Here is a 25,513-nt window from a genome sequence, read left to right as displayed (position 1 = left end):
GGACTCGTGTGGTCCACCGCGAGAGGAACTGGAGGTGGAAAACACAGAGTCCCCGTGAGAAAAAAAGTTGTCGAGTGGAAAATATGGCTGCAGTCCTCAGAGCCCCCCCCCCCCTTCCCCCTTCCCCCCCGGTTGATACTGTGCTGTGTGTGTGTTTGAATGCTGACTCTGAGCATTTATCTCCTCCAACGCTGGAGCTTTTTGCATCCTAGAGTCTGCTTTGTTGCATTTTACTCTCTGTGTACCGCTGTGATTCTAATTGCCTCATTTGCTCCTGTGTTTAACGGTAATATCCGCTTTGGTGAACACGGCGGCTCTCCGAGCGCTCGCTGATGTCCAAGGTTTCTCTTTGGTCGCTTGGCGTAGTTCAAAACCTGGAGGCTGAACGGTTTTTAAATTGGGACGGATGGCTGTGCGGCAGCAGCCAGAGGACAGAGACGTTTTAAAGCACACGGCTGGACGGACCGAGAAGCAAAAGGGCCTCTTGGAGAATAATAAACACCCCAGCATGGAGGGCGATGTATTAAAGCACTTCATGGAGATATCGGCGCCGCGCCGGATGTAAAGATGACTGCTAACGGCCGAGGGAGCGGTACACACGGACTCCGTGGGCTTCCTTTTTAATCGTGAGCAGTAGCTTGTTGTTTTTGCTGCTGCACTGTCACACTTGTGATGATGACTGTTGTGCATCCTCTGTTAGATCTTCTCTGTCTCGAGTAAAGGGAAGAAATGAATGTGAAGTAAAAAAATCGACTTTTATCTCGTCGTGCAGCTACTACAAGGACCTATTGTGTTGATTTTGGCGGCCCCCTGTTCTTCCAAACACCAGAGTCCCTTTAGAAAACCTCTCATTTTACTGCAGCAGGGTCTTCCTGGTTCTGGTTCTCCAGTGCCTCCCGTTCTCTCCAGCTGGTTCCAGAAATACGGCCTGGGTCTCCAGCAGGGTGGTGTCGGTGTTAGCTCCCAGTGAGGACCAGGGGAGCAGCGAGGAGAAGCTCTGCTCCTGGAGGAGGAGGAGATGCTTCTTCCGGCTGCTGAGCTCTCCTCCTCCCTCCAGAGCTCCGACTGCAGGTCAAAGGAGGTAATGAAGCCGGATCTGGGTCTGTCCACGGTGGACCGGTCTCTGCTGGAGGATCTGGGTCTGTCCACGGTGGACCGGTCTCTCCTGGAGGATCTGGGTCTGTTCTCGGTGGACCGGTCTCTGCTGGAGGATCTGGGTCTGTTCACGGTGGACCGGTCTCTGCTGGAGGATCTGGGTCTGTCCACGGGGGACCGGTCTCTGCTGGAGGATCTGGGTCTATCCTCGGTGGTCCGGTCTCTGCTGGAGGATCTGGGTCTGTCCTCGGTGGACCGGTCTCTGCTGGAGGATCTGGGTCTGTCCTCGGTGGTCCGGTCTCTGCTGGAGGCCCCGCTGGAGTCTGAGCTGAAGGAGTTTCTGATGAACCTGCATGATTTCATCTGATTTCACCAGAATCTGACCCGGTGGCACCGATGACGAGCTTTAAGAATAACTCTATAGAAATAGACCATCTTATCGCTGATGGTCTAGTTTACTTATGGAGGTCATATAGAGGATCAGGACTAAACTGAGACTGGTTCATAACCAGTGCACAACATTTCACAAAAAATCGACTTCTTTATATGTTTGTATCAAAATCCAATCATCTTTCCTTCCTGTAAAACTAAATATGACGTGTGCTCATATAAGCAAGAACCGATCCTTGTCGCTCAGAGTTACAGATCGATTGATGAATATCACGCTGTTGGTGGAAACTGGGTGGAGCCTCAGTCCTCTGTAGCTCCATATAATGCGACATGCTAAGCCCGCCCACCATGGAGCGGTCCAATCAAATGCAAAGGATTTGATTTAGATCCCTGTACACCCCTCATGACTATTAAACCTAGCCACTGAATCTTCTCCGGAGCTGATGATGGAAGTAGCTAAAGAGTGAGCCATCTCGCTTCCTTCCCATCGTTGTTGAGAGTTGCACATGCTCAGTACCGATCGGGCACTCGCAAGAAGAAAAAAAAAGGTTTGATTTTCAATTATCCTTGAAACAGGATAATTGACTTTAGTCTTTGTTGATATTTAAAAAAAACTCTAAAAAATGTAACTATTTGTATAAAGGGCAAGAAAAAGTAAAGTACATTTCTGTGGAAAAAAAACATTCACGTTGAAACCTGAGATATAGAAACGTTACTGCCATCATACGGCAGGACGAGGACACAGCTTCACAAAAGTTATTATTTTCTCATTATTAATTTCTGCCTCTTTTTCCAATCAATTTCACAAACGTTTTGCTCGGAGATTAATCAGAACACAATGATTATCTGACCCGAGATTAAAAAAAGTGTCTCTGCTCGTCCTATTTGAAAATGTAATACGTCTCACTTCATTACATAGCACCTTTTAAACGGACAGCCTCTCTGCAGCTCACGGACCCCCCCCCCCCCCCCTTCATCACGAGGGAGAGAAGAGAAACCGAAGCTGTAGTGCAGCGGAATTACGACAAGTTATTTGACTGTGCAATCTTTTCTGTTTTGTGCGGCGCCGTGGAAAACGCAAGAGGATAAAACAAAGTTTCCCCTTACCTGAAAATGCGATCAGAGGGCTGCTCTCCCATCACGAGATCAAAACCGCGCTGGAAGATGGTGTAAGGCCAGGGACTGACATGAGGAGCAGAAAGAGAAACAGATCAGAGGAAGAGACAAAAGAGGAAAGGAAATAAATCAGTGTGTCAAAGAAAGAGAGGGCGTCACATTTTTCAGTGTACCCCGTAAAATCATAAGCCGTGTTTCAGTGTCTCACTTCAAGTCCTTTCCCGCCCTTCCGTAAGCCCCCCCCCCCCCCCCAACAGCACCACCAATCACAAGCAGCATTACGACGCAGGCTCTGTGTAAACATGCTGATTGAGAAATGTGTTCGGTAGCAGCTGACACACAATGTGACTGTGGCTCCCATCTATTTACCAGGGGAGGGGATAGGAGGCATGAGAGGTGATGGGAGGTGATGAGAGGGATGGGAGGGAGGAGAGGGGATGGGAGGAGAGACACAGGCGAGATGGAGAGAGCAGACGTTGGAAAAAAACAAAGACAGAGAGACAGAGAGAGAGGGGGGGGGGGGGGGGGGGGACATGGCAGGGGACGAGACTAATGCCAAGAGGCAGGGGTGAGAGAGGGAGAATGATGGAGATTAATGGGGAGTGGCAGCTCGGGGACTAAACAGTCTTGCGAAGTGAGAGCGAGGAGGCGAAGTGACAGGGGCCCGATGTCATTCCGAGCAATCTCCTGCACCACTGTAAGCAAAAAAGAACATCGGGGACACTTTCCGCACCGCGGGCTGTGGTCATTAAACATTGAAGTCACCCCGGGGTGCCCCCACCCCCCCACCCACCCTGTCACACTGTGACACAGGGAGAGCACCAGGGGAAACGAGATACAGAGGTGCACAGTTGGGTGGGCTGACAGGAAATTAAGATGTCTCACAAAAAATGTAGAGGAAAAAAGAAGCATGCACAGTGGTGGCATGGGTTACAGAGGAAGTGAAGAGGAAACGGCACGCTGGTGATGTCATGGACAGTAATGATGCTCCTCCGATTGTAATTCACTAATCTTACACGGCAAGATGTGTTTGAATCAATCTAATTACGGGGTCATTTGCAACCCGTCATCTAAATTACAGTTTGGTACAAAATGGTAACAATTTAATGACGTGAGACAAATCTATGACACCTGGAACGTCCCCTTGGACAAATATATCATGATGATGAAGTGATTAACTTGAACTAATTAATAAAATCTTTGACAAAGTATAATTTCAAAATTGATTCATTTTGCATTGAACTTAGTCAGTTATTTAACACTTTTATTTAACTTTTTGATATTGCGTTCAATTTGTCACAAAAATGATTTGTTTGCTGCTTGAACATTTGAAGTTTTCAATTCATAATCACTTTCAAAGTGTACATTTCCAAATCCCAAAACATTTGAAAAGGGATAGCTGCCATGGTAACAGTATGACACAATCAGTTGATATATTAGTACGACCTGTATAGCATTGACAGATATATCTACTACCTTTATTATTTTACAGTTTTGTTTCCTTATACTTTCATGTTATTCTTTTTACATGCCTGTATTTTGTTCTCTCTTCACAAAAAGAAGCTGAGGTGGATTATGAGACAATGGATCCCTGGGCATCGACAAGCAAAAGGCCCCTCCATCTGTCCTACGCAAGTCTCTTTGTGGTCATTTTGTGGCTCTTTGTTAACATTTTGTGGCTCTTCTTGGTCAATTTGTGCCTTTTTGTGGTTGCTTTGCGTCTCATTGAGTCATTTTGAGTATCTTCCTGGTTGGTACGTGTCTTTTTGAGTGACATTTTGTAAGAGAAGCCAGGGGGGCCTTGACACTCATATGAAATAATATTGCTGACAGTTAACTAATAACAATACTATAACAAGAACTAAGTCATAACATTTTAAAAGAAATAAATGTAACGGTAACAACAGTATGACATATTCACTGAGAGTTGATAAATTCGTATCTTTTCTTAAAGCCTGAATCTGGTCAGAACTGGAAGTACAAGGTTGACAGACAACTAATTGAATAAAAGTAATCCAATTATAATCCGGTAGTAATCCCATGGTATGTGTGGTCACAGAGGGAACTGTCCTATAGCTCAACACTGTTTATCTGACGTGAGCAGTACTTTCCGGAGCAGTAGCCCCCTCCCCCCCACACACGCACACACACACACTGAGGGATCACCCGGCGGTTGGCACTATGTCGGTGGTGTTAGCCAAATGTCAAGGACTTTCTAACAAGCAGATGTGAACCCAATTAGGCGTTTATATGGCTTCCTGGGACGGGGTCTGAAACAGCATTTTTCAATGCCAAGCGATCGCTTGAAATCATTATTGTAATGTAAAAGAAGTGACCTTGCACCCAGACATGAGCAGACCAAAAAGCGGGATAAAGCTCCCACAACTTTACTGACTCACCATCAGCCTAAGAGTGATTTATTGTTTGATAAAACTCATACGACTGTCTTTTTAGGCTAATGCCTTAAAGTGTTTTTTGGTTTAGAGGCACTCCAATTTTAGACGGAAAGACAGAATTACTCTTCATGGGGAGTCCAGTACTTCTCAGCCTATGAAAATAAAGCTGTGGCTCTGACAGAGTTTTGTCAAATCAGCAAGAAACGACCGCTGTTGATGTCACAGTGATGTCATATCTTGTGTTTAGCTTGGAGACAATAAATTCATAACTGCAAAGTCTGCGTTTGAAAGTGGGGTTGTGAATTTGAAAGAAATTAGATGTAATGAAAGGATGCTATTGATTGCATTATGGGAATTGTAGGATCTCAGATTGTTGGAGCTTAATCCATACGAATAGTTAAAATATCTCAGCCTCTGCTGCTTCAGTTTTTAATACAAAAGCGCATCTTGATCTTAATAGATGGCACCTCACGTTAATGTTAGCTGTTAGCTCCGAGCAGGACTGTGATGCTTACCGAAGTCTAACAGCTAAGAGCTAACGTTAACCAGGACTTAGCGTGTGCCCCCTATCCCAAACACAGTTTCTATGGTCCCCTGGACGGCGGGACGGCGTCAGTCTCAATCCCTAACAGTACCGATGCTACTCTATGAAAATGAGTACAGTCACAGTTTTTAGAATTTTGGCATTGTGACATCCCAACAATGTAGTATGGTCAGCCAGGCAGGAAAGTTCGATAAGTAGGTTTGTTAATTACTTCCAAAGTACCTTCAACTGAATTTCAATTCAGTCAAATGTATTTGTAAAAAGAAGCATTCAAAAAAGTTTAGTAATACAACTTGTAAATGACAAGGATCAGAGAGGTCTGGGTGTAGAATAGGGACTGAGATCATGTTGCTAGTCAATGAAATGGATCGAAAACAAATGAAAGAATCTTCAAATATGTTTCTGTTTTTGACTGGTACCCAGTAAAGGGAGGCCCAGTACAGAGATCTCTTCTTGAAGACATGAAGTAATAAAGGCTAGAAAGATGGTCTCCAGATCCCCAAGAGAGGCAAAAAGTTTCATTTCCGCTATCGACCTCTTGTGGAAAAAGACTAATGACATCATTTATTTGTTTTTCAAATTTTAAGTCAGTGTTGAAAATGACTTCTCATATATGTGTGGCATATATTTGAAGATAGAGGCCCAAGAAAATTGGCTTTTCAGGACCAATCATGAGGATCTCTGTCTCGCAGACAGAAACCTGACGACCATCCATCATTTGACATTGAAAGAGGCTGTATTTATTACCATGAGGTAAACATGTTCGAGCCTTCCACTACATTTCCTTTTGTCAGTGTGGTTTGTGATATAAGAGACTGTAATGTGTGAATGTACACTCCTGTCTGACCTTTTTTAAAATCATTTTATGACTAAGCAAATGATTTTGTCTGATTCAGAATATTTATTGGCGACATCACCGTTCGTTAGGCTTTATCTGGCCAACCCAATGAATGGCCTTGTTTGACGTGTAGGGAGGACTCCATCTTTGCAAAGGACTCTCCCAACATTTCCTCTGCCCGATAATGAACAATCGTAAACCATGGGGTGATTACCATAACTTACCCCTGATTAGGCCCCCACTCACTGCGGATGCAGAGGTGCTTGTGGACCGGGTCCTTCATGTAGCCTTCGAGGCAAAGGCATTCTCCTGCAAACAGAAAGGCAGGGATTCAATCGTGTGTTCATTATAGTCAAGCCTTTTTTTAATTCACTGGAGATGTCCTTTTTGCTTCTCTCCTTTTAATTCTACTCCATGAGAGCCATTCAAAAGATGATCCTCTTCAAGCGGTTAGAGAAAACTCACTCATCTCTTATCGTTAATGATGTAGTCGTTGTTGGTTTTTCTCTGCAATTTGAGCCATATTTCTGTCAAAGCAATATTTTCTCAGCTAAAGCCCACGAAGTTTTCCAGCAGGAGCGTTTTGAAAGGAGCTGCTGCTGTCAATATCCGGGCCATGGCAACTTATGAAAGCGCTTGGCGCTCCCGCCGTGCATCATGCCAATGGATGGTATCCTGACAGGTTTGAGAAGGACGCAATGTGTGAAACACTAGCTCACTGTCACACTGTTGTGACATGGAAACCTCAATGTATGAGGGGTTTTTTTTCAACTATTTGTTGTCTTGGGTGGAAAATCGATGGTCCTCATACTGTATGACAGATTGTCTGAACATAAACCACCATTAGCCTGAAAATAACTTTGGAAAAGGAAGGACTTGTTTGCTTAGTAATGATTTGAACCTCAAACCAAAAAGCTCTGAATCCAATAAATGCGTCCACACCTAAAGCTAATGCAAGCACAATACATAGCGTTTTACGTCAATGCAGTCAGCTCGCAATTCGGTTCAATCCACAGTACGGGTTCGTATGCATCAATACATTTAGAATACTTTGAGAAAAATATACTAAATTAAAAGTCTGTCTTTAGTCCAACTTAGAGATACAAAGGAAAATCTATGTTTTATTATTGTTAGTGTCCTCTGAAACCAGTATTCGTGACAGCTAGCTTATTTGCTAGCACGGTTAGCAAATGAGCTAGCTCACATGGCTAATGTTGGGCTGATTAGCACTGGCATGTTCACCGCTAGCTAGCATGGCGCTAGTTAGCTCGCCAGCTGCAGCGGCTTGGAGAGAAGCCACATCACCAAACCTCTATTTCAACTTTTAGTTCTTCACCATTTCTTATTTCTTTAGCTCACTTTCTTAAATCATTGTCTTTCACATCTTTATAAAAATGCCTGCGTGATAAGAATATTGTCAAGAAGACGGACTAACTTTAAACAAGATGAATTATGTTGTGCAGTTTTCCAACATGAGGCCACATTTAGAGGCAGTGTGAATGCAAACAAAGAAAGAGGAAATACACAGCCCTACAAAAGGTTCAAACGGTCCTTAAACTTGAGCGCACATTTGCAGTTAACCTGAGTTGTGTGACTCCCCCAATTTACAGACCCAGGAGCAGAAAGGAGAGAGGGGGGGGGGGGTTTCTGGCAAGTTTTGGTAATCAGTCTGTCTGAGCTGTCGCGCACAGAGCTGCTGCTCCTTTTCTTATTGCTTATGGCCAAATGGCATATCCTGAAAAACTCCACTTCGTTTTGTGTCTAAAAAACAGCTTCCTTGTTATGTTGGAGTGAGAACACTGACACTCTGACACCCAAATAGTCTTTGTAGCAAAACGTCTTTCTTTTAAGCCCCACAATGATGCATCATGTTGATCTGCCTGTGAGAGTAAATCACAAATAAAAAAACACAATAATTCTCACTTGACACATCAAACCACTTTGTCAACTTCTTTGGGTTCCTTAGTAACTTTCTTTATTTTCACTTCCTGGAGCTTAATTGCACAATGAAGAAGACTGCCAGACAGCCGGAGAGTAAATGCTGAAATTAACTCTGAATCCTTCCTCCCAATGTCTACTTTTAATAGGCTCAGTTTTTCACAGTTATCTGACTGGTCCCATTGACTGAATGACATCCCCTACCTAAAAGGGAAGGGATTGGATCAGTGATTAGTCTAATGAACAGACACTTGGCACTGGTCATTATTTACCAAAGAAAAACTTGTCTGGGGACCTCGTCTTCCCAAAATCCACTAAGCGCTCAGGCCTTAGGCAACATTCTGGGGTAATTGCTAATAGGATCACATGCAACACTGCTCAACAGTAACTGCTTACAAATGGAGGCAGTGAAAAAGGGTTTGTAAAACCCTGGTTCCGGACCCCAAGTGGGATCGCTTCATATGAAGACAGGGTGAATATTTCTAAGATTGATCTACTGATACATGTTTGCTGAATAACAAAACAACGTCCAACGCCTCACCAATGGGTGTAGAGCAACAGATGTGGATTGGGTGCATGCTCTATATTGACATCCTCCTGTTGAGTGAAGCCTTTTTGCAAAGAACAGCAAAGCGTCAGCTTTTTGTTCCGCCGTCAGCACCCAGGAGAAATGCCGGCCTTGACTTTGCTCGGTATGAGTGATGGGGCTTCACCTGCGGTTTAGAGGGTTACTCGGGGGTAACGTGTACAACATGCTCTGCTCATGCTCAATAGGAGGCAAGTGAAGGGCACGGGCCCTGGGCTTATACACCACCGTTAATGGATAAAGGTCAGCTGTCAGAACCTGCCAGGCTAAAGGAAATCATACTCGCTGATTGCCCCGCTCGTGGTGCTCGAACGGAGAAAAAAGAAATGACGAAGGCAGTTTGGGATTTTTCAAGGCCGTTTATATTCGATAGCACTATAGTGAAGATAGATCTGTGCTTGCTCTTGTGTTCATGACAGTTGACTGGGTCGAGTGAAGCAACGGAGAAAAAAAGATCATCTTACTTGATACAAAGACAAAAGGAGAGAGTGGACACTTAGTGCCTTGCCGCTCAAGGACACGCAACTGTAGAAGCTCTACAAACATCCAACAGTTCATCTTTTTTTTTTTGATCAATAACACAAAGCAATTTGAGTGCTTCAATTAGTTGAGGTGCTTAGCCAGTGAAGGAGGATGACGAAGGGGGAAAAAAGCACTTTGTAAAATTCCTTTACTTTTTCAGTCTGGCCAGAAGCTGCAACAACATCTTGTAGTGGCTGATATGTCAACGTCAAATAGGTACAAGGCTACCTGCCAGGTAACAACGATCGTATACAAGCGCACTGTGTAATGTCCAGCCACATGACTCAAAGAAACTGGTCAGCACTTCAGCTCCATAACTGGGTTCATTCAATTTAAAAGCAAACTATTACTAACAGCAGGGACAGAAAACAAAACATTCCACCAAACTGCTGAAATTCTGAGAGCTGGATTCTGTTGATAGTTGTTCTTCATGTCGATCCGTAACGAGAACATTTTGCTCACAAAAAATAACTGTTGGATTGTGATGGGGGAAAGAAACTCGGAAACACAGATGACCAGGTTTTAAATCAAGTCAACAGTTTAGCCAGATGATCTTCACCAGTAATCTGTAATCGACACACGAGTTTCCCGCTAAATAACAAGAAACTGTGGTACAAAGATGCTGAAGGTTGAGGTCATTTAGAAACCGTTCCATAGCCTAGCTTGTCCACCAGAGAGCAAAGTTGTTGTTTTTTTTGGTATATTTAACTTAACATTACATTTAGTCATTATAGGGATCTTCATAAAAAATGTATTTAAAAAAACCTACTGTGAGGACCCCTAAAATCAGTGAGGCTAAATCAAAATTTAGAGAATATAAAAAATCCCTAACCACTACCTTTCCAGCTGAAAAGGGTTTTTAGTTGTGTTGTTAATGAATTCAGGTCTAAATCTTGACATTTTAGTAAATATTAGAATTCTACATATTGTCTTATGTAAATATGCATATATGCAAAATAAATCGACCTTCTTCAAAACGTTAATATCATACATATGTTACCTTTTATAGGTGTTAGTTTTTAATGTGTGTGTTCACAACATGTTGGTAACTCATTTATTTTGTGGAAATTCATACTTAACATTTCTTGAGAGAGCAGCTGCATTTTGCTTAGCTACCTCATTCAATCAAACGCTCGGCCCTTCCAACCTTATGCAAAACGTGTTTCCCCTGAAACATCACCTGAGTGATGTGCGGTAGGGAACTGAAAACCGCCCCCTCTCTTAACATCATTTCTACTTTGCTGCGTTGTTAAATGTGCAGCGAGAGAGCTGCAATGTTTGACACTAGGAAGGCAATTTCACAATTTGACTGACAGCGTAAATTGTGTCCAGAAAAAAAATTAAATGAATAAAAGCAATGAGATGACAGGAGCTTTAGCATTTCATTTAGATTTGTTACAAAGCCAGCTGAACAAAGCTCAACGCCTCGCCTTGCTTTTAATTGCCATTTCATCACGCTCTGAGATCACGGCACTCCAGCTCAAACTTGTTCTACACTCACGAGGTGTTACGGCCCCTAATTGCTAAATATGCAGGCGCTGAGCCAGCTTCTGAGCTCCAGACTTTATTTCCATCGCGTCCCCACCCGGCTATTTGTCACCTTATGACACACACACACATGGAACAGAAGTGTTGTTAGTGCGACCAGACTGAGCAAAATGTACAGATTTCCCTTAAATAACCTTTGATCTGTTGCGTGGAAGTATGCTTTTTCTTCACACATTGTTGTGTCAAAATTACTCAGCTCATCAGCACCGCACGCCGATCCATTACGAGCGTTATGATGTGGGAACTTGCATTTACGGCTGTGCGATATGAACTTTCGTGTTTCACACAGTCCAAACACACTCTGGAGCGAAACCAGCCCGTGAAACATCGGCCCCCTCTAAAGCGCCCAGATTTAGGACTCTGCAGGAAAGGAGACATTCATGCATTGAAGCCAGGTGGTGACCTCCGGTTCTGACGAGTGAAGCCGATGCTTCATGTCTTAAAACTTGCATTCCCTCTCCTGGCCATCAGGGGGCGACTCCTCTGGGTGTATAGAAGTCTATGAGAAAATGACTCTACTTCTGTCTTGATTTATTACCTCAGTAAACATTGTAAACATGAGTTTATGGTCTCAATCTCTAGTTTCAAGTCTTCTTCAATACAGCATGATGTTCATTTAGTAAGTTATGGTCCATTTAGAGTCAAACAGACCATAAAGCAGAGTATGCTTTAGGGCGGGGCTACACTGTGATTGCCAGGTCGCTACCCAGACGTATACGGCGTCTCTACGTCACTCCTCCACATTGCTTTTTGATTCATTTAAAGGTCTCGGAGCTCACTCTGTGTTGCCCAGGGGGGAGCGTCGGGCTGCTGAATAATGGATGCAAAACAAGGAAGACACTTGAAATGGGTGACTTCTCCCTGAACTTAAACTTTGAGTGACGCAGCGGCGGAGACTTTCCAAGACAACAGGTAACACTAAAATTATTCATTAGGGATTGGTAAAAAGAAAAAAAAGTATGAATACATTCTAATACTTGAATCCTAGAATCAGTTAACTCTGTGTTGATTATTAAGTTGCGGATACTTATTTAAGGCTCATTTGATGACTTATTTAAAGTTTAGTTTCTTGCTTCGCCTCTGTCATGCACTGTGCAGCTTAAATATTTATTTATTTTCCGTCTTCATCAAGCCAAAGCTATTTTTATAAGTGAGAAGCCAGTTTTTTGCTGGCGAGGCTGTCAACTCCTCCACGGGGACAGAGGACGTGTCATATTTAAAAAAAAAACATTTTCAGATCAAAAACTTAAAAAAACCTTAAGAACTTATGTATGACAGGAGATCATGGGAATTAATGTTTTAATGTCTTCTGAACGATTAGAATCAGAAGAAAATAAAGCGTGTGGGAGATGTATTTGTAGAGATGAGGACTTTTAAAGGACTTGTAAAACAACGAGACACGCTCTGTTATTCTGTTTTACAGGCTCCCGCTTTCTGCAGAGTGGATTCAGGGAAAGAATGTATTCACTGGCTGAGAGAGTGATAAAGAGCTTGTTAAACAACACAGTGTTCTGCAATTCTGTTTTATCAGCATGCTGCTCTCATCGTTTGGACTTTGAATGTGCAGTGTAGCTTGAATAAAGCAGTGTGTACAGTAGCTGCACATGCGTACCAGAGGAGGCTGGGCCAGAGAGGCAAGAGGGATTGTATGTGACGGCAGCAGAGGAAAGAATAGATTCATACAGTAGCACCGTACAGATTACATCAGAACTACTTTTAAACACATCACTACAAAGATGACATTTTATTTGGGTTCAAATTACGTGCACAATTAATTGAATATTAATCGCAAACAAGATTTTGGCTTCACACAAATGAATGAAGGTGATCAACAGATAACTGATCAATAATTTAAATGACATCATATAGCCGCATATGAAATAAAGTGCTTTCTAAACTCACAGCCAGCCACCAAGGGGCGATCCTGATGTTTTGTCTTGTCTTTTGTGGAACTATCATGCCTCCAGTTCTGAAAAGTGAAGCCAAAGCTTCATGTGTTAAAGCTGCATTCTCTCTACTGACCATCAGGGGGCGACTCCTCTGGTTGAATAGAAGTCTATGAGAGAATGACTTTACTTCTCTCTTGATTTATTACCTCAGTAAACATTGTGAACATGAGTTTATGGTCTCAGGAATTTTAGCACAACGTACAGGCTTTTTCAACATTTTGGTACGATTTTATGTTGCTTTGTGGAAATGCATCGTAAAAACTGCGGTTGATTTAAATGGCAAAGTCACAATAAAATTATTTTCTCTGTAAAAACCAATGAATGTATTTTCTGCACATAAAAGCTCATAAAATATTCCACATAGTTTGGGATTTTGGTGTTGTTTTTTCTTTCATAAGTCACACATTCTCTAATAACGACTGGATGATTAATGATTTACTAAAGGATCAGAGTTGAATTCTCCCAGCACGCAGCGTCTATCAGCCAGAGGTTGCAGGTCAAGCCACTGCTCTCAAAGCCCCGCTGCATTTAACATCAGTCTCTGGTTCAGGTATTCAGCCGACAGCCTGTGCCAGTGATTTTGTCACCAGATATGAATCGTAAGCCGTTGTGAGTCACGTGGCATCAGAGTTCAGTAAATATGAAATGCAGAAGTACAACAACATCGTCCTGAGATGGATTTACTTCTCACTCTGCGCTTTTTCAAGTTTCCCTTTTTTAAGGTCGCAAAGAAAAAATGTACGTAATGCAGCATCGATCAAAAGTTATTGACATGTTGCTTTCCCTCAACGTCCATCAGTCATTTCAGGCACGCCATCAAGCTTACAGTACATCCATCCCTCCAACCCATCGCTCATCCAGTGGAGGCTCCTCTACCACACATTCTGGTCTCTCTCTAAAGTTTCTCTTTAAAGGGGGGGTCGGACTACTTGCAGTGGGGTTGTATGAGGTACCCATCCATCTTCAGTGTGTTGACTACAGTAGATGAAAGTCGACACGCCAGAGAAACAGACGGGAGCAAAGCAATGTACTGCTGTGCACGTATTTCAGACATCATGTGTACTCTATATTTAGAATATGTATCGCGCTGTCAGACAGCCCTCACTGACGAGGAACTGACGCCGGGATCTGTGCTCTCTTCATTTTACCTCACAGAGCACAGGAGTTGCTGGTCTTTAACTTTTAGGCTTAAAGTGTTGAAAACTTGAAAAAGTGTTATTTATTAATTTATTAGTATGTTTGTGTTATTGTGTGTCTTTGGTGGAACTGAACTAACCAAAGTCACACAATAACACAAACTATAACTGATGGAGGCGACTCCTGTGTTCTGAGAGGTAGAAAGGAGTCTCGTGGCTTTGAAGAGAGCATAGATGAGATTCCCCCATCAGAAAGAGTTGTCTGACGGTATGGTAAAGCAGGTATGGTAAAACATTAGAAATATAGCATACACTTAAACTGATATTGATTTTAGATGTCTTAAATACATCACATTGTCAGTGCTGGTTCTCCAAACTCCATCTACTGAGCAGACAGAGCTGGGACAGCGGTGGTGCTGGGAGACAGAGAAAACACTGGAGGGAGCCCAGCTTCAGGATATTCTACAATATATTTGAATTTGTCGCAGTAAAATACATAATTACAATTTATTTTGCTGTGTTAATCCACCAGATGTTTCCATCATAATAATGGAGACTTTTATGAGTTGAACTGTAATTTAACTATATTGGATGCCATGACTGTGGTTGTGCTGCTGCCATAATTACCAAGTCAGGCCTATTAGACGTGCTATTTCATTTTCTTCTGTGGTTTTTTAATGTTTGCTTTTCTGTTAATTAAGTGTCAAGAATCCATGTTTTTTTCTGTCACTGTTGCTGAGACCTCATTGTGTTCTTTCTGCTCCGACATGTGAAATAAAACTGGACTGTTGCTCCTCGAGTACACAATCTGATAGATTCTAATTTGATTTCATCTATCCAGGCAAAAACAATTGGGCCACGATTACACACTAGATGAAGGAGCGCCGAGAATGAAATCTCATTTTGGCAAATTACTCCTTGACCTTTGTGAAACCTCCAGATTTGTTCCCGCTCCAGTAGCTCGAGACAAACGCATGACAGTTTATCTGCCATAATTAATTAATCTTCTACGATTTTTCCTTTCTAAATTTTGCTCAGAAAAATGCATCCAGTTTAAACTAGAGGGTTTGTCTTTCCTGTTGTCCCCCGGAGTACAAATGAAGTTGACAGTGGAGACATGAAAACTAATTGATCAGCTCCGTAGACAACTCCCCCGGGGGAAAGTCAGGTCAAGTGCTCCAGACAATCTATTTTCCTATTTTCCGGCCCTGCAGTGCCGTGGAGCGTAGTCATGGTCACACCTGTAAACAATTAAAGCCGAGTGATAAGCGCCGCGAGTTCTAGAGGCCTTCTGCTGCACTGAGACTCAAGACTGTCTCGAACCACAGCGAGATTACAAGTCTTTAACAATTAGTTAATAAGCAACACAAATGTGCATCAAAAATGTTATTATATCACAGCTGCTTGTCCACTAAGTTGCACATGCAGGAAGGCGGAGCTTCCCTTTTTTCCATTGAGTTCTAAAATTCAAAACCGCATGACCCTGATGGATAAAAGAAATATTGGGACATCAAAAGGGATTTGTTTTTTTCCAGTTGACCCTTGGTGAAGCCTGCTGCTACTCCATCAAGCTGTCAGAGCTCCATGGAGCCCACACTGTCACTAACTGCACTCCCTGAATAGATATGATCACATTTTTGGAAAAAATAAAAATGCGATTTCAGAGAGAAGCAGACCTTTAGGGTCTACAACATGTTGTTCAACATGCGTTTGAAGGATAAATCCATGATGTCAAACTGATTCAGCAGAGAAAACAGTTAAAAAGCTAAAGATAGAAGCTAAAGCTACAGATCAGTGTGTGAAAGTGAACCACCACATCACCTGGAGATCCAGACAGAAGACAATGATATTAAGGAATTAAAAAGTGCAGACATTCAGTAGACCTTCAGTAGCTAGCGCAGCATAGAAGTGCTAACTCTAGTTAATGACATTCTAACATACTCTGCTAATGCTAGCTCTGCAGGTTTTGACGTAGAAGCGTAATGTTTTAGAAACGTATTTCTGCTTCCAACATTTGAACACTAACTCAAAATCAACAAAACCAGCCCAAAGATGAAGACCGTCTACCCCCGCTACCTCTCTTCTCTCTGCCTGTTGTCAACCACAAATGTATTGACTTCATATTAGTAAGAGCCTCATCAATTTTCCATTCTATACTATAAGATGTACCTGCCTTTTATGTAAAGAATATCCCCTATCTCTCTCTGTATGAAAACAGAATCCATTGACATCAAGTATTTTGGCTCGTACACAACACTCCACAATACAAATGCACCTGACAGCAAAGACGTACCAGCAGAAGTGAGGGTGTCATGTTTTGATGCTTGACATTAAATAGCTTGACACAAGCCATTGTTGCATACATGTCAGCTTTGGTTCTGGTAATATGTCAGACAAAAGTTCCTCTAAAGCCCTTATGTGTCCATCTGTTAATGATACACAAAAAAATGTCTGTTTTTGTCGAAAAATGAAATGATCTCAGTGAAAATTGGTGCAGTCTAGTTTGTCAGATGTTTGGTGTTCATGGGAGTTCACAGCCATTGCTGTGGACCACAGGGACTGAGAACCTTTGGAAGTCCTCCTGCATTTTGACAGCGGGGACCAGGGTCTAAATTAAGATTAAGGGACATTTGACACCTATAAAGGCCATGGTCTGTAGTACAAGAACCTTCAGGGTGGGGTTTGCACGGATAATCGTCTTCAACTCGTGCGGCGCTTCATTGATAAACCAACAAAATATCGATTCAGGACCATTGAGGACGAGGGGAGAGCATTTCTCTTCCTTTAACATAATTCAAAGTACAGTCAGGCTTTGTCTTCACTTTCTTGCTCATTGTAATAAAAGAGAAGGTGCAGCGGTGCTGTACAAGTTATTTTCTGAATACGTATTAGTTATTTCCTCTGTTTCACAGCGGTTACATTCTGAAGCACAAATAAATTACCAACAAACTCTCAGCAGATGATTTAGTGTGCAGGTAGACGCTCTCCTCTGCATTTCGTTCCCTGCGTCCAACGTGCAGCAGTAACAAACCCAAGATGTGATTCAGAAACACTGAACTGCAGCCACCATCAGGCCTCGCCCCATGGCATGCTGCTTTGTGTTTGTCAGCGGACTAACTTAAGATTCCTAAGTCTTTAGATCGCTATGGAAACGCGGTTGAAGTTCTAAAAAACCGAATGGAAGTCATGTTGTAATGATGGAGGAACTACTGGCCTGGTTTTCATGAAACTCGGTGGAAGAGAACCCATGACCTTGTGTTTGATACGGTTGACGTAACAAACTTAATGTGTCATTGAGTCATTATTAATTAGAAAGCTCTGCATTTCAAAGTTACTGCATGTTCTATGGACGACTATGACATCTTTCTCTTTGACTTTTTCTTCTTGATGCCATCAGGCTCTTTGCTTCGTGCTCAGTTGTCGCTGCAAATAACATTTGGCTTTCTTTCTTTTTTTCACAGATTTAGATCAACCAATGTTTGCGCTCTCGAACCCGGGCTTTATAAGAAGTAGTGCCAGCTGTGTGACGCCAAGGGAAGAATGCCTGAATGCCGACAGAAAACGAGAAGACACTTGATTTCATCGCAGGTGCACAAGGCGATGAGATCGGGTCATGGAGCCTTTATCAGTGCAACACCTTCTTGGCGTTACCACCACTCGTGTTACTGGCCAGTGCTGTTTGTCTGACAGCCAATTGAAGAATTACAGGGTTTGTAAGTTGGGCTGACTACGGTTCAACAGAATGTTACATTTTGTTGATGATCAAATAACCTGATTCTTGTTTAGCATCAATTTGGCTTCTTCTAAGTTAGTTTTTTTATTCCCCATGAATATTAGATATGATTTAAAGAGGTCAAACAGAGTTTAAATAACTGTTGTAGGATAAAGTTCACCCTGAAGCACCATAATAAATAGGTTGAGATGTCAAGTCTACTGCATGTTTACTGGTTAACTTGCAAGCATAAAGGAGTGAGCCAACGATTCACCGACTGTAACTTCACTGTGTTCTCCGTGGATTTGACGACGGAAGCGGGTCAAGCCAGAGAGCAGAGACCGTGTTTATTGAATTAAAAATCAATAAGGTTACCATGGTAACAATCCCGGTAGGAGACGGAGCTGATTTATGTCGTGTCCTCGGCTCACCTGTCTCCAGGTCACACTGGTGCTCACAGGGGTCCAGGAGGCGTCGTCCGCACAGCTCGCCGACCCAGGGCCCGCTGGCATTCTGCTGGTAGTACAACAAGATCTGTGCCGGGTTCAGCCAGTCTGAGGCTTCCAGCTGGCTCCCCTGCAGCAAAATGAACCTGGATCCTGAGGAGGACGGAGGAAGCAGAAGGACGTGGAGGGTGGATGAGCAAAGAGCAGGGGGAGGGAGGATGGAAGAGCAGGACGATATGAGAAAATATCCCACGAGTTCAAATATGAAAATAAAAACAGCACTAAGACACGTTTTGGACTTCAATGCAGGTCAAATATCTTTAGTTTAAGAAAGCAGCTCCAAACTGAAATGCAAGAAATAGATACGTTATGGTGTGTTCACACCAAACACAAAGACAAGTTTTCCTACAGCGTGATTTCATCCAAAGTTGAAGGAAAGAAGTGACACGAATGATGCAAATAGGGAATCACTCCATCCGCCTATAAGAGCGTTGAAATATTTAAACCAGGGCGAGAAATTGTGTCATAAAAGTCCATCAGCGCTGAGACCCTGATGTTGTTTAATCACAAATGGATGACAAAAATCAGCAATACAAGGCAAAATGTCACTTTGCGTTTGGTGTGAACACAGCTTTAGAGGTGAGGAAAAACAAAATCCCTCAAAATGAAATAGTTTGCAGTAAATCAAATAAAAGCCTCAAACAAGCTTCTCAGTTGCTACTGTGATATTTGAAAGATAATAACCATTATTAGTTAGTATCATTAAAGCAGGAGCTGAGATCCAGCCAGGGCAACAAACACTGAAAGTGTGTTGGACAATGTGATGAAACAACACCTGTAATGTTGGTGATTCATCAGTAACAACAGGCTGCCGCTCTGTTGCCCTGCAGTCACACATGTGCTCCAAGAGGAGGAAGGCAACGGTGAAGAAAACATTGGTTCACTTTCCCCGCGGTGTTTGGATTCAAATTGGATTCAAATAACTGGCATGTTAGTGCCGTTTGCACAGCTTACTTTATGCACCTTTGTTCGACCCTGCCGTCATAATGGTGCAGTGGGAGATCGTGTTATGGACTTCCCTCCTTTTCATGACTTTACATACACTGTTCATACAAATTCAGTTGTGATTTAGGGTGATGGCACCGACTGACTCGGCCACACGTCCTGGTGACTGTAGCCGGGAGGTAACTCGGCTCATGTTGAGCGTCTGTCAGAAAAAATCTCTCCTCAAACTCAGAAACTTTTCAGGCTGCTCGTCAGTTTCACCTTAAAGAAACACCAACTATTAACAACTAACACTTATGAGCAGTTCCTCCCCCTGATCTTCACACGCGTGTTATTAGCACTTGTGACATGAATAAAGCAACGTGATGGCATTAGTGTTGAACTCCAGTGTCAGGGCAACACATCGTCTACGTCTGCAAACAATTAAGAGTCCATTCAATTTAAGTTGTAATGACTTAATAAAAAATAAAAAGTGATGTATCTGCACATGTTTAGAAGTGGAAGGTGAGTATGGAAACTGACTTAGCATCTTGAGAATGCTCATAAGCTGCTTCGTAAATATTTAAATTCTGGGCATTTGATCAGTTGGGCTTCATTGTGGAGGACAAACATGTATTTCACAAAACAAAACAGCATTTCAAAGAACACAACATTTTCACAAAATATAATGACATCTCAATCAAAAACACAAAAGCAAAACAGAAAACATAAGGACATATTGACATTCTGAAATGTTACATTTTCTGGTTTTGCTGAACGTCATTGGGATTTTGGAAATGTTGAGTTTTGACTCTCAAGGCCACCATAGAAACGAGACAAGGACTGCATTAGTCAGATTTATCTTCAATTATTACCAATATAAAAGTCAAATTGTTACTTTGAATACACTGAGTCATCAAAGGCTTTGCAGCTTCAGTACTTTACTGAAGTGGGCCAGGCAGGACCGTATTAATATGTGGAATATCTCCTAATTCATGTTGTATTTAAAAACATGCAATAAGTTGAAAATACAACCAGCCGAAGCAAAGAACACAGCCACGAGTCCAGCGCACACCTGCGGGTGTCAGTCTGTAGATTAGATCAGCCCCGTGCGTTTGCAGACAGCGGATGCACCGGGCATGTTAAATGACTTGCTGGCCGGCTCTGTGCGCCCCAGTTAGTGCCGTCCCCTTTGACGAGCACTTATAAAATAGAGCACACACTGCAAATGGCCGGACACATCTTGTTTGTGTAATTGCGGTGAGTCATAAAGCTGCTCGTTAAATCTTTCAAACTTTATACACCAATCAGCAATGCTTCTTTTTTTATGGCACATTTTATGTCCGACAGTACTCTATGTCTGAATGCTGGATGTGCAATTTTTGTATTTTTTGCATTATGAAATGGATTCTTACGTCAAACAGAAATGTTTTGCAGGAATATTCTTCTGACTTTACGTTAACGGACTACAGTCCAAGATGGCCGTCCCACGGAACCTTGACATTTCAGTCACTCAGCGGCTCATAACATGTGTTTACAGGAAGAGTGTTTTAAAATACAAATTCACCAGATGGTGGGTTTCCTTCTTAGTGACTTATCGAGTGAGAAAGAACATCAGAAGAGTCTGACCAATAAACTTCTCTTCCACTGATGTCAAAACAAACTCAAAGACTCAAAGTGGACAAAGTCACCATAACATCATCCATTGGTTCGGAGAGGGTGGAGCTAAGTGCAGCTGAACGCTGAATGAGACAATTTTAGGCAACCAAGATATCATGATCGACTTTCATGAAGTGAAAACACACACTGTGAAAGGGTCAAAACACGGAAAGCTCCCAGACTGGACTCCACCGTGGTAGAGACCTGTCAATCACAAGGTAGCCACGCAGAATGAAACACCATGCCATGAGATATTATAAAGACATTCATGGTTCCCAGAGGATGAATCATAACGACTCTGTTGATCCCCTGAATGTTCCTCTACTACCACTATGAGGATTACATTTGTGGTTTTAAGTGAAAACCGCTCAACACGCTGTAGACTCTTGGTTGTTTGTCCCTCCGTACCGTCCTGAAGGCATTGTTTTCTGTGATATTTTCAACATCCCTCAAATTTCATGAGCAGCTGAGTGACTGGTATTATTATGTTCCGGTAGGATGGCCAGTGATGGCTTCATGTCATTTGGACACGTATCAGACAAGACACAGATGACAATGGGAAACCTGTTTTCCACAAAATACAATCTGAGATGATAAACCTTGCCCACATTTATATTTGAGACTCCAGGTTCGTCATATAGAGAAGTTTGTCCTGTCCTTTGTCACAGAATATCTTGAATAGCAGTAGATGTTGTTATCCTGCATGAACAGATGATTACTTTCTCCTTGAAAGGCAAGGAGAAAGGTGTCGCTGCACGTTTTCTCTGCTTTTCTTCACAGTATTCCGGGGCAGACATGCACAGCTGTGGCATTAATAGCTTCTTTCCCCCGGTGGCGGAATCCAGATTCTCATCTGATTCGCCGTGGCATCGAAATCAAGTCTGATGAGATTGTGGAGACATTCATGGAAACATTCTAAATCAATCCCAGTTTTGTAATTCAACGGGCAAATTCGCCATCTTTCATCTCTGCTTTCAAAGTTCTCCTCCTGGACGCCTCCCTGGAATCTTAATATCTCCCTGGCAGGCCGGCTCGTACCGCCGGGAAAGCAGCAGCAGCGCTTCGAATCAAATCAGACCTCTGGATGATAGATGAGTGAGTCCCAGTCGCAGTCTATAACATGTCTGCACTCCCATCTCACTCCCCTGACAGCTGAAAAAACCCACTGAGCCGGTGCTTGGACCCCCCTGCAGTGCTTATTTTCTCCCTTCATCCGCAGGTGTTACATGGAAATTCATTATCGAGGTGGTTCGACGAATCAGTGGGCGCGAGGGGAAGAGTGAGGGAGGGGTTTGCGGCAGGTGGTCACTGTGACCTGGCCTCAATGTGCTGTGATGCTTTGAGGGCACATCTGTCGTGTGGTCTCACATGGGAAACCGGGGTGTGGGGGTGGGGGGGTGGGAGTTCGACCTGGAATTTACCTTTGTCTCAGCTCGACCGCAAAAAACCCGGGCGTTCCCGTTTGAGAGAAATAACGAGCCGGAATCCGGCGGGAAAAATGCCAGCTCAGCCCCCCTTTGAGCAGCCACAAGAGCATGTGCGTGTGTGTGCGTGTGTGAGAGTAAAGGCTTCAACCACACAGTCTTACCGTCAGCGATGAGGTGCTCCGGCACATGTAGGATGACCCGCACCGAGAGGCTGCAGGACATGTGTGAGGAGTAGACGAGGCCGATCACGCAGCTGATGACGCTGATCAAAGTCAGGGTGGTCTTATTGATGGGGCTCCGAGGGGAACCTGCTGCCGGGGGGAGACAAATGCACAGGGAGGGGAGCGGGGGGGGAGAGGTGGGAACAAGAAACGATGGAGATGTGTGAAGCAGTTTCTTTTTTTACCCCCCCACACATGCCCCTCCAGACACACATGCACACAGCAGCACCAAACACAAACGCACACCGCTTACGCTGGGAGTCGTTTTTACAAACAAGCCAGAAGGAATGGGCTTAGCCACCATGAAAAGGACCTTTAGGATGAAGAAACCTCAAGGCCTATGGGAGCTTTAGACCGGGCATAGCTCAGTGGCACAGAAATAAGGTTTACCATTGAAGGGTTTTAACATCCAAGCTGGGATGTGAGGGATAAAATACAAAAGAGAAGAGACACGGGCCTCAATAAAAGTGGTTCAGAGGTTGTTTTGCAACCTTCCTTCTACTCTCCCTCTCTGCCCGAGTAGAGAACGCCTCCCTTATCTCTGTTACTCCAGAGTGCAACACAGAATGTGTTAAACGTGATCCACAGGGGCATGCATGCATACATGCACACACACACACACACACACATACACACACAAGTCACAGTGACCTTGAATAAAGCCACTCACACTCTGTTTAAAAAAAGGGTTATTTCCTCACCGGTAGAATAACTCTAGATTACGTTGTCACTTTTTAAATTACTCTGGCAGTGTTTTGCTGCCGACGGCGATCCTTTAAACAAAAGCCAAAGTAGAATGCTGACCTATCGTATTATGTGTAAAGTTAGTTTATTCAAGTGACTCACCCAGAATTATAAAGATATGAATGTGGGGCATCATTTTATCTTTTTTTTTATTTAATTGAATTATCATAACATTCAAAAGTATCTCCATTTTACATAAAGAAGTTGAACATTTCGATATTGTCATCAAACCTCCGACTTGATGAAACGCTTCATGAATCTTTTTCCTCTGGATGTAAACAACATGGTAGTGGCAGCGCTGCAGCTCTATTCTATTCTTAAGCCTCGCTCTCATTAAAGGTGTTGGCTACACTTCTGGAGGCATCGCCGTGTTTGTGGCACCTGAGCACACGACGGGGGGAGCGAGTGGCCCCGAGGCGTTGTGGAGGCTTGTAACGCCGTCTGACAGCAGCTATTATTCTGAGGGCATTGTCTCTTTTATTTCATTTATTTCCTCCCACACCCCGTTACTGTACGTGGAAGCTGCGAGGACGCGGCATGCTGACGGACAAGGCATGCTGCACCACATCTCTCTGACACATTTGCACAGGCTCCTCCTTAGAAACAATATTTGCGTGGAATATTATTTCAAAAATAAGGCGTTAGATCGACGTCTGATCTCGTGGACTTGTTTGATTCCAGTCAACAAGATTGAGATCAGCATTGCATGCTCCAAACACACACAGCTATGTACATACACAGCACACCGTGGACACAAACTCCATGTGCTTTTGAAAAGGGGGCACAATCACGAGCACACACAACACCACGGAGCCATCCATCTGCTATATGCACTGCAAAGGTTACTTGTCATGCGTCATGGCGACGGTAATACCATCAGACGGCGGGATAAACTGTCTGTGTGCGAGTCCTCCTTACCCCCTGAGCCCCACGCGCTGTTGGCGTTACCATTTCTCATACCTCGACTCCGGCGGCGGCTGCGGTTTGGGTCGGTGTAAAAGGCCAGCTGAGGCTCGCTGTCTGCCTCCGTTCCAGAGTCCCCGTCTGGGTTCAAGAACGTTGAACCCGCTGTTGGATTCACACATTAAAGAAGAAGAAGAAATGAAATAAAAGATACACCTACAATGAGAGGGAAAAGTAAAAGGTCTGGACCAGTGGTGGGGCGGTGTTGTCGGAGAAAGGAGTCAGCGGTTGGAACAGATCATAAAAATGTCCTTCAATCAATAATTGAAATGTAGGTTAATGGAGATGGAAGCCATGCAGAAAATAACCGTATCATAGATAAAAGAAAAGCTTGAAAACAGCTTTTTCTTGGTTTCACTTTAGTTTGAGCAACTTCATTTACTGAACCAGCCAGAAGACGATGTCATCGATCCTTGAATTAAACCATGAGAGGAACTGTGACCAGACGTCCATCAGGAGTGAACACAATGCAGCTCCTTGACTTTGGTCTGTGCTGCATAAGTGGACGGTTTGCTGCTGGGAGCAGTTTGAGTGAATCGTACCTCAGGTTGGGCAGTTTATTACAACACAGAAACATTTGCCTTGTAGAGTGAACCTTCATAGTTTCACTGTTGTAAATATCCACAGTGGACGACAACTGATATCTTTGGATTCTTTTTAATACATGTAACGCTTTAGTCTTTTACATTTGCAATATATATGGACAAAAATATACAGTACTGTATATTGACAGAGGTGTCATTATAGATTTAACAGTAACTCAGCTATTATGTTTTAATTGAATAATCCTTTAGTCTATCAAATGTCAGGGAATAGTGAAAACTACAAAATTCTCACATCTGATAAGTGGGAGCCACCGGCTGGTTGTACATCAAAACTAATATTGTGACAAAGTATGTGGCATATTGACAGCTCTGTTTTGAATACAGGGTCACTGCCACCCTGAGTGGACCAATATATTGGCTGCCGGTAAATGGCAGATTGTTCTTCTGGTTTTGTTTATTTGGGACGATTTTAGGGATTTACTTTTGGTAATTTAGTGGTTCGCCTCCGATGAAGGAGAGAGAGCGACAGCGTGTAATGACAGCACAGAGAGCCAGCAGATGTATACGGCTAACTGTGAAGTAAGGGTTAACATCAACCAAACCGGAGTTGGTGATTGTTGGAATTAGGGTTTTGTTGAGTTTTATTTTGTTTCTGCTGAGTGTGAAAGTGTTTTTTAATGTGCAAGAATATTTCCTTAATCTATTAGTCTAGAAAGGATGAGGGCTTGTGAACGTACCGCTCGACATTCACCGT

At 43.2% G+C, this 25,513-nt stretch overlaps 1 protein-coding gene across 1 annotated transcript in view; it reads right to left on the bottom strand.

Moving 5' to 3' along the window:
• The window catches only part of astn1 (astrotactin 1), a 405,541-nt gene that overhangs the window by 279,442 nt on the left and 100,586 nt on the right, over positions 1 to 25,513 (bottom strand). Inside the window, exons 6-10 of the mRNA XM_076079850.1 lie at positions 24,170 to 24,319; positions 22,448 to 22,597; positions 18,202 to 18,369; positions 6,604 to 6,688; positions 2,593 to 2,667 (exon numbers count right to left, since the gene is read on the bottom strand). Coding sequence (XP_075935965.1) covers positions 2,593 to 2,667; positions 6,604 to 6,688; positions 18,202 to 18,369; positions 22,448 to 22,597; positions 24,170 to 24,319 — 628 coding nt within the window. The remainder of the gene's footprint in view (positions 1 to 2,592; positions 2,668 to 6,603; positions 6,689 to 18,201; positions 18,370 to 22,447; positions 22,598 to 24,169; positions 24,320 to 25,513) is intronic.

The sequence above is a fragment of the Anarhichas minor genome, unplaced genomic scaffold (assembly GCF_050575085.1).
Source record: "Anarhichas minor isolate MPS153535 unplaced genomic scaffold, ASM5057508v1 ptg000006l, whole genome shotgun sequence".
Classification (NCBI taxonomy): Eukaryota; Metazoa; Chordata; class Actinopteri; order Perciformes; family Anarhichadidae; genus Anarhichas; species Anarhichas minor.
The sequence above is the reverse complement of the archived record's forward strand: the minus strand, read 5'-3'. Positions and strand labels throughout refer to the sequence as shown.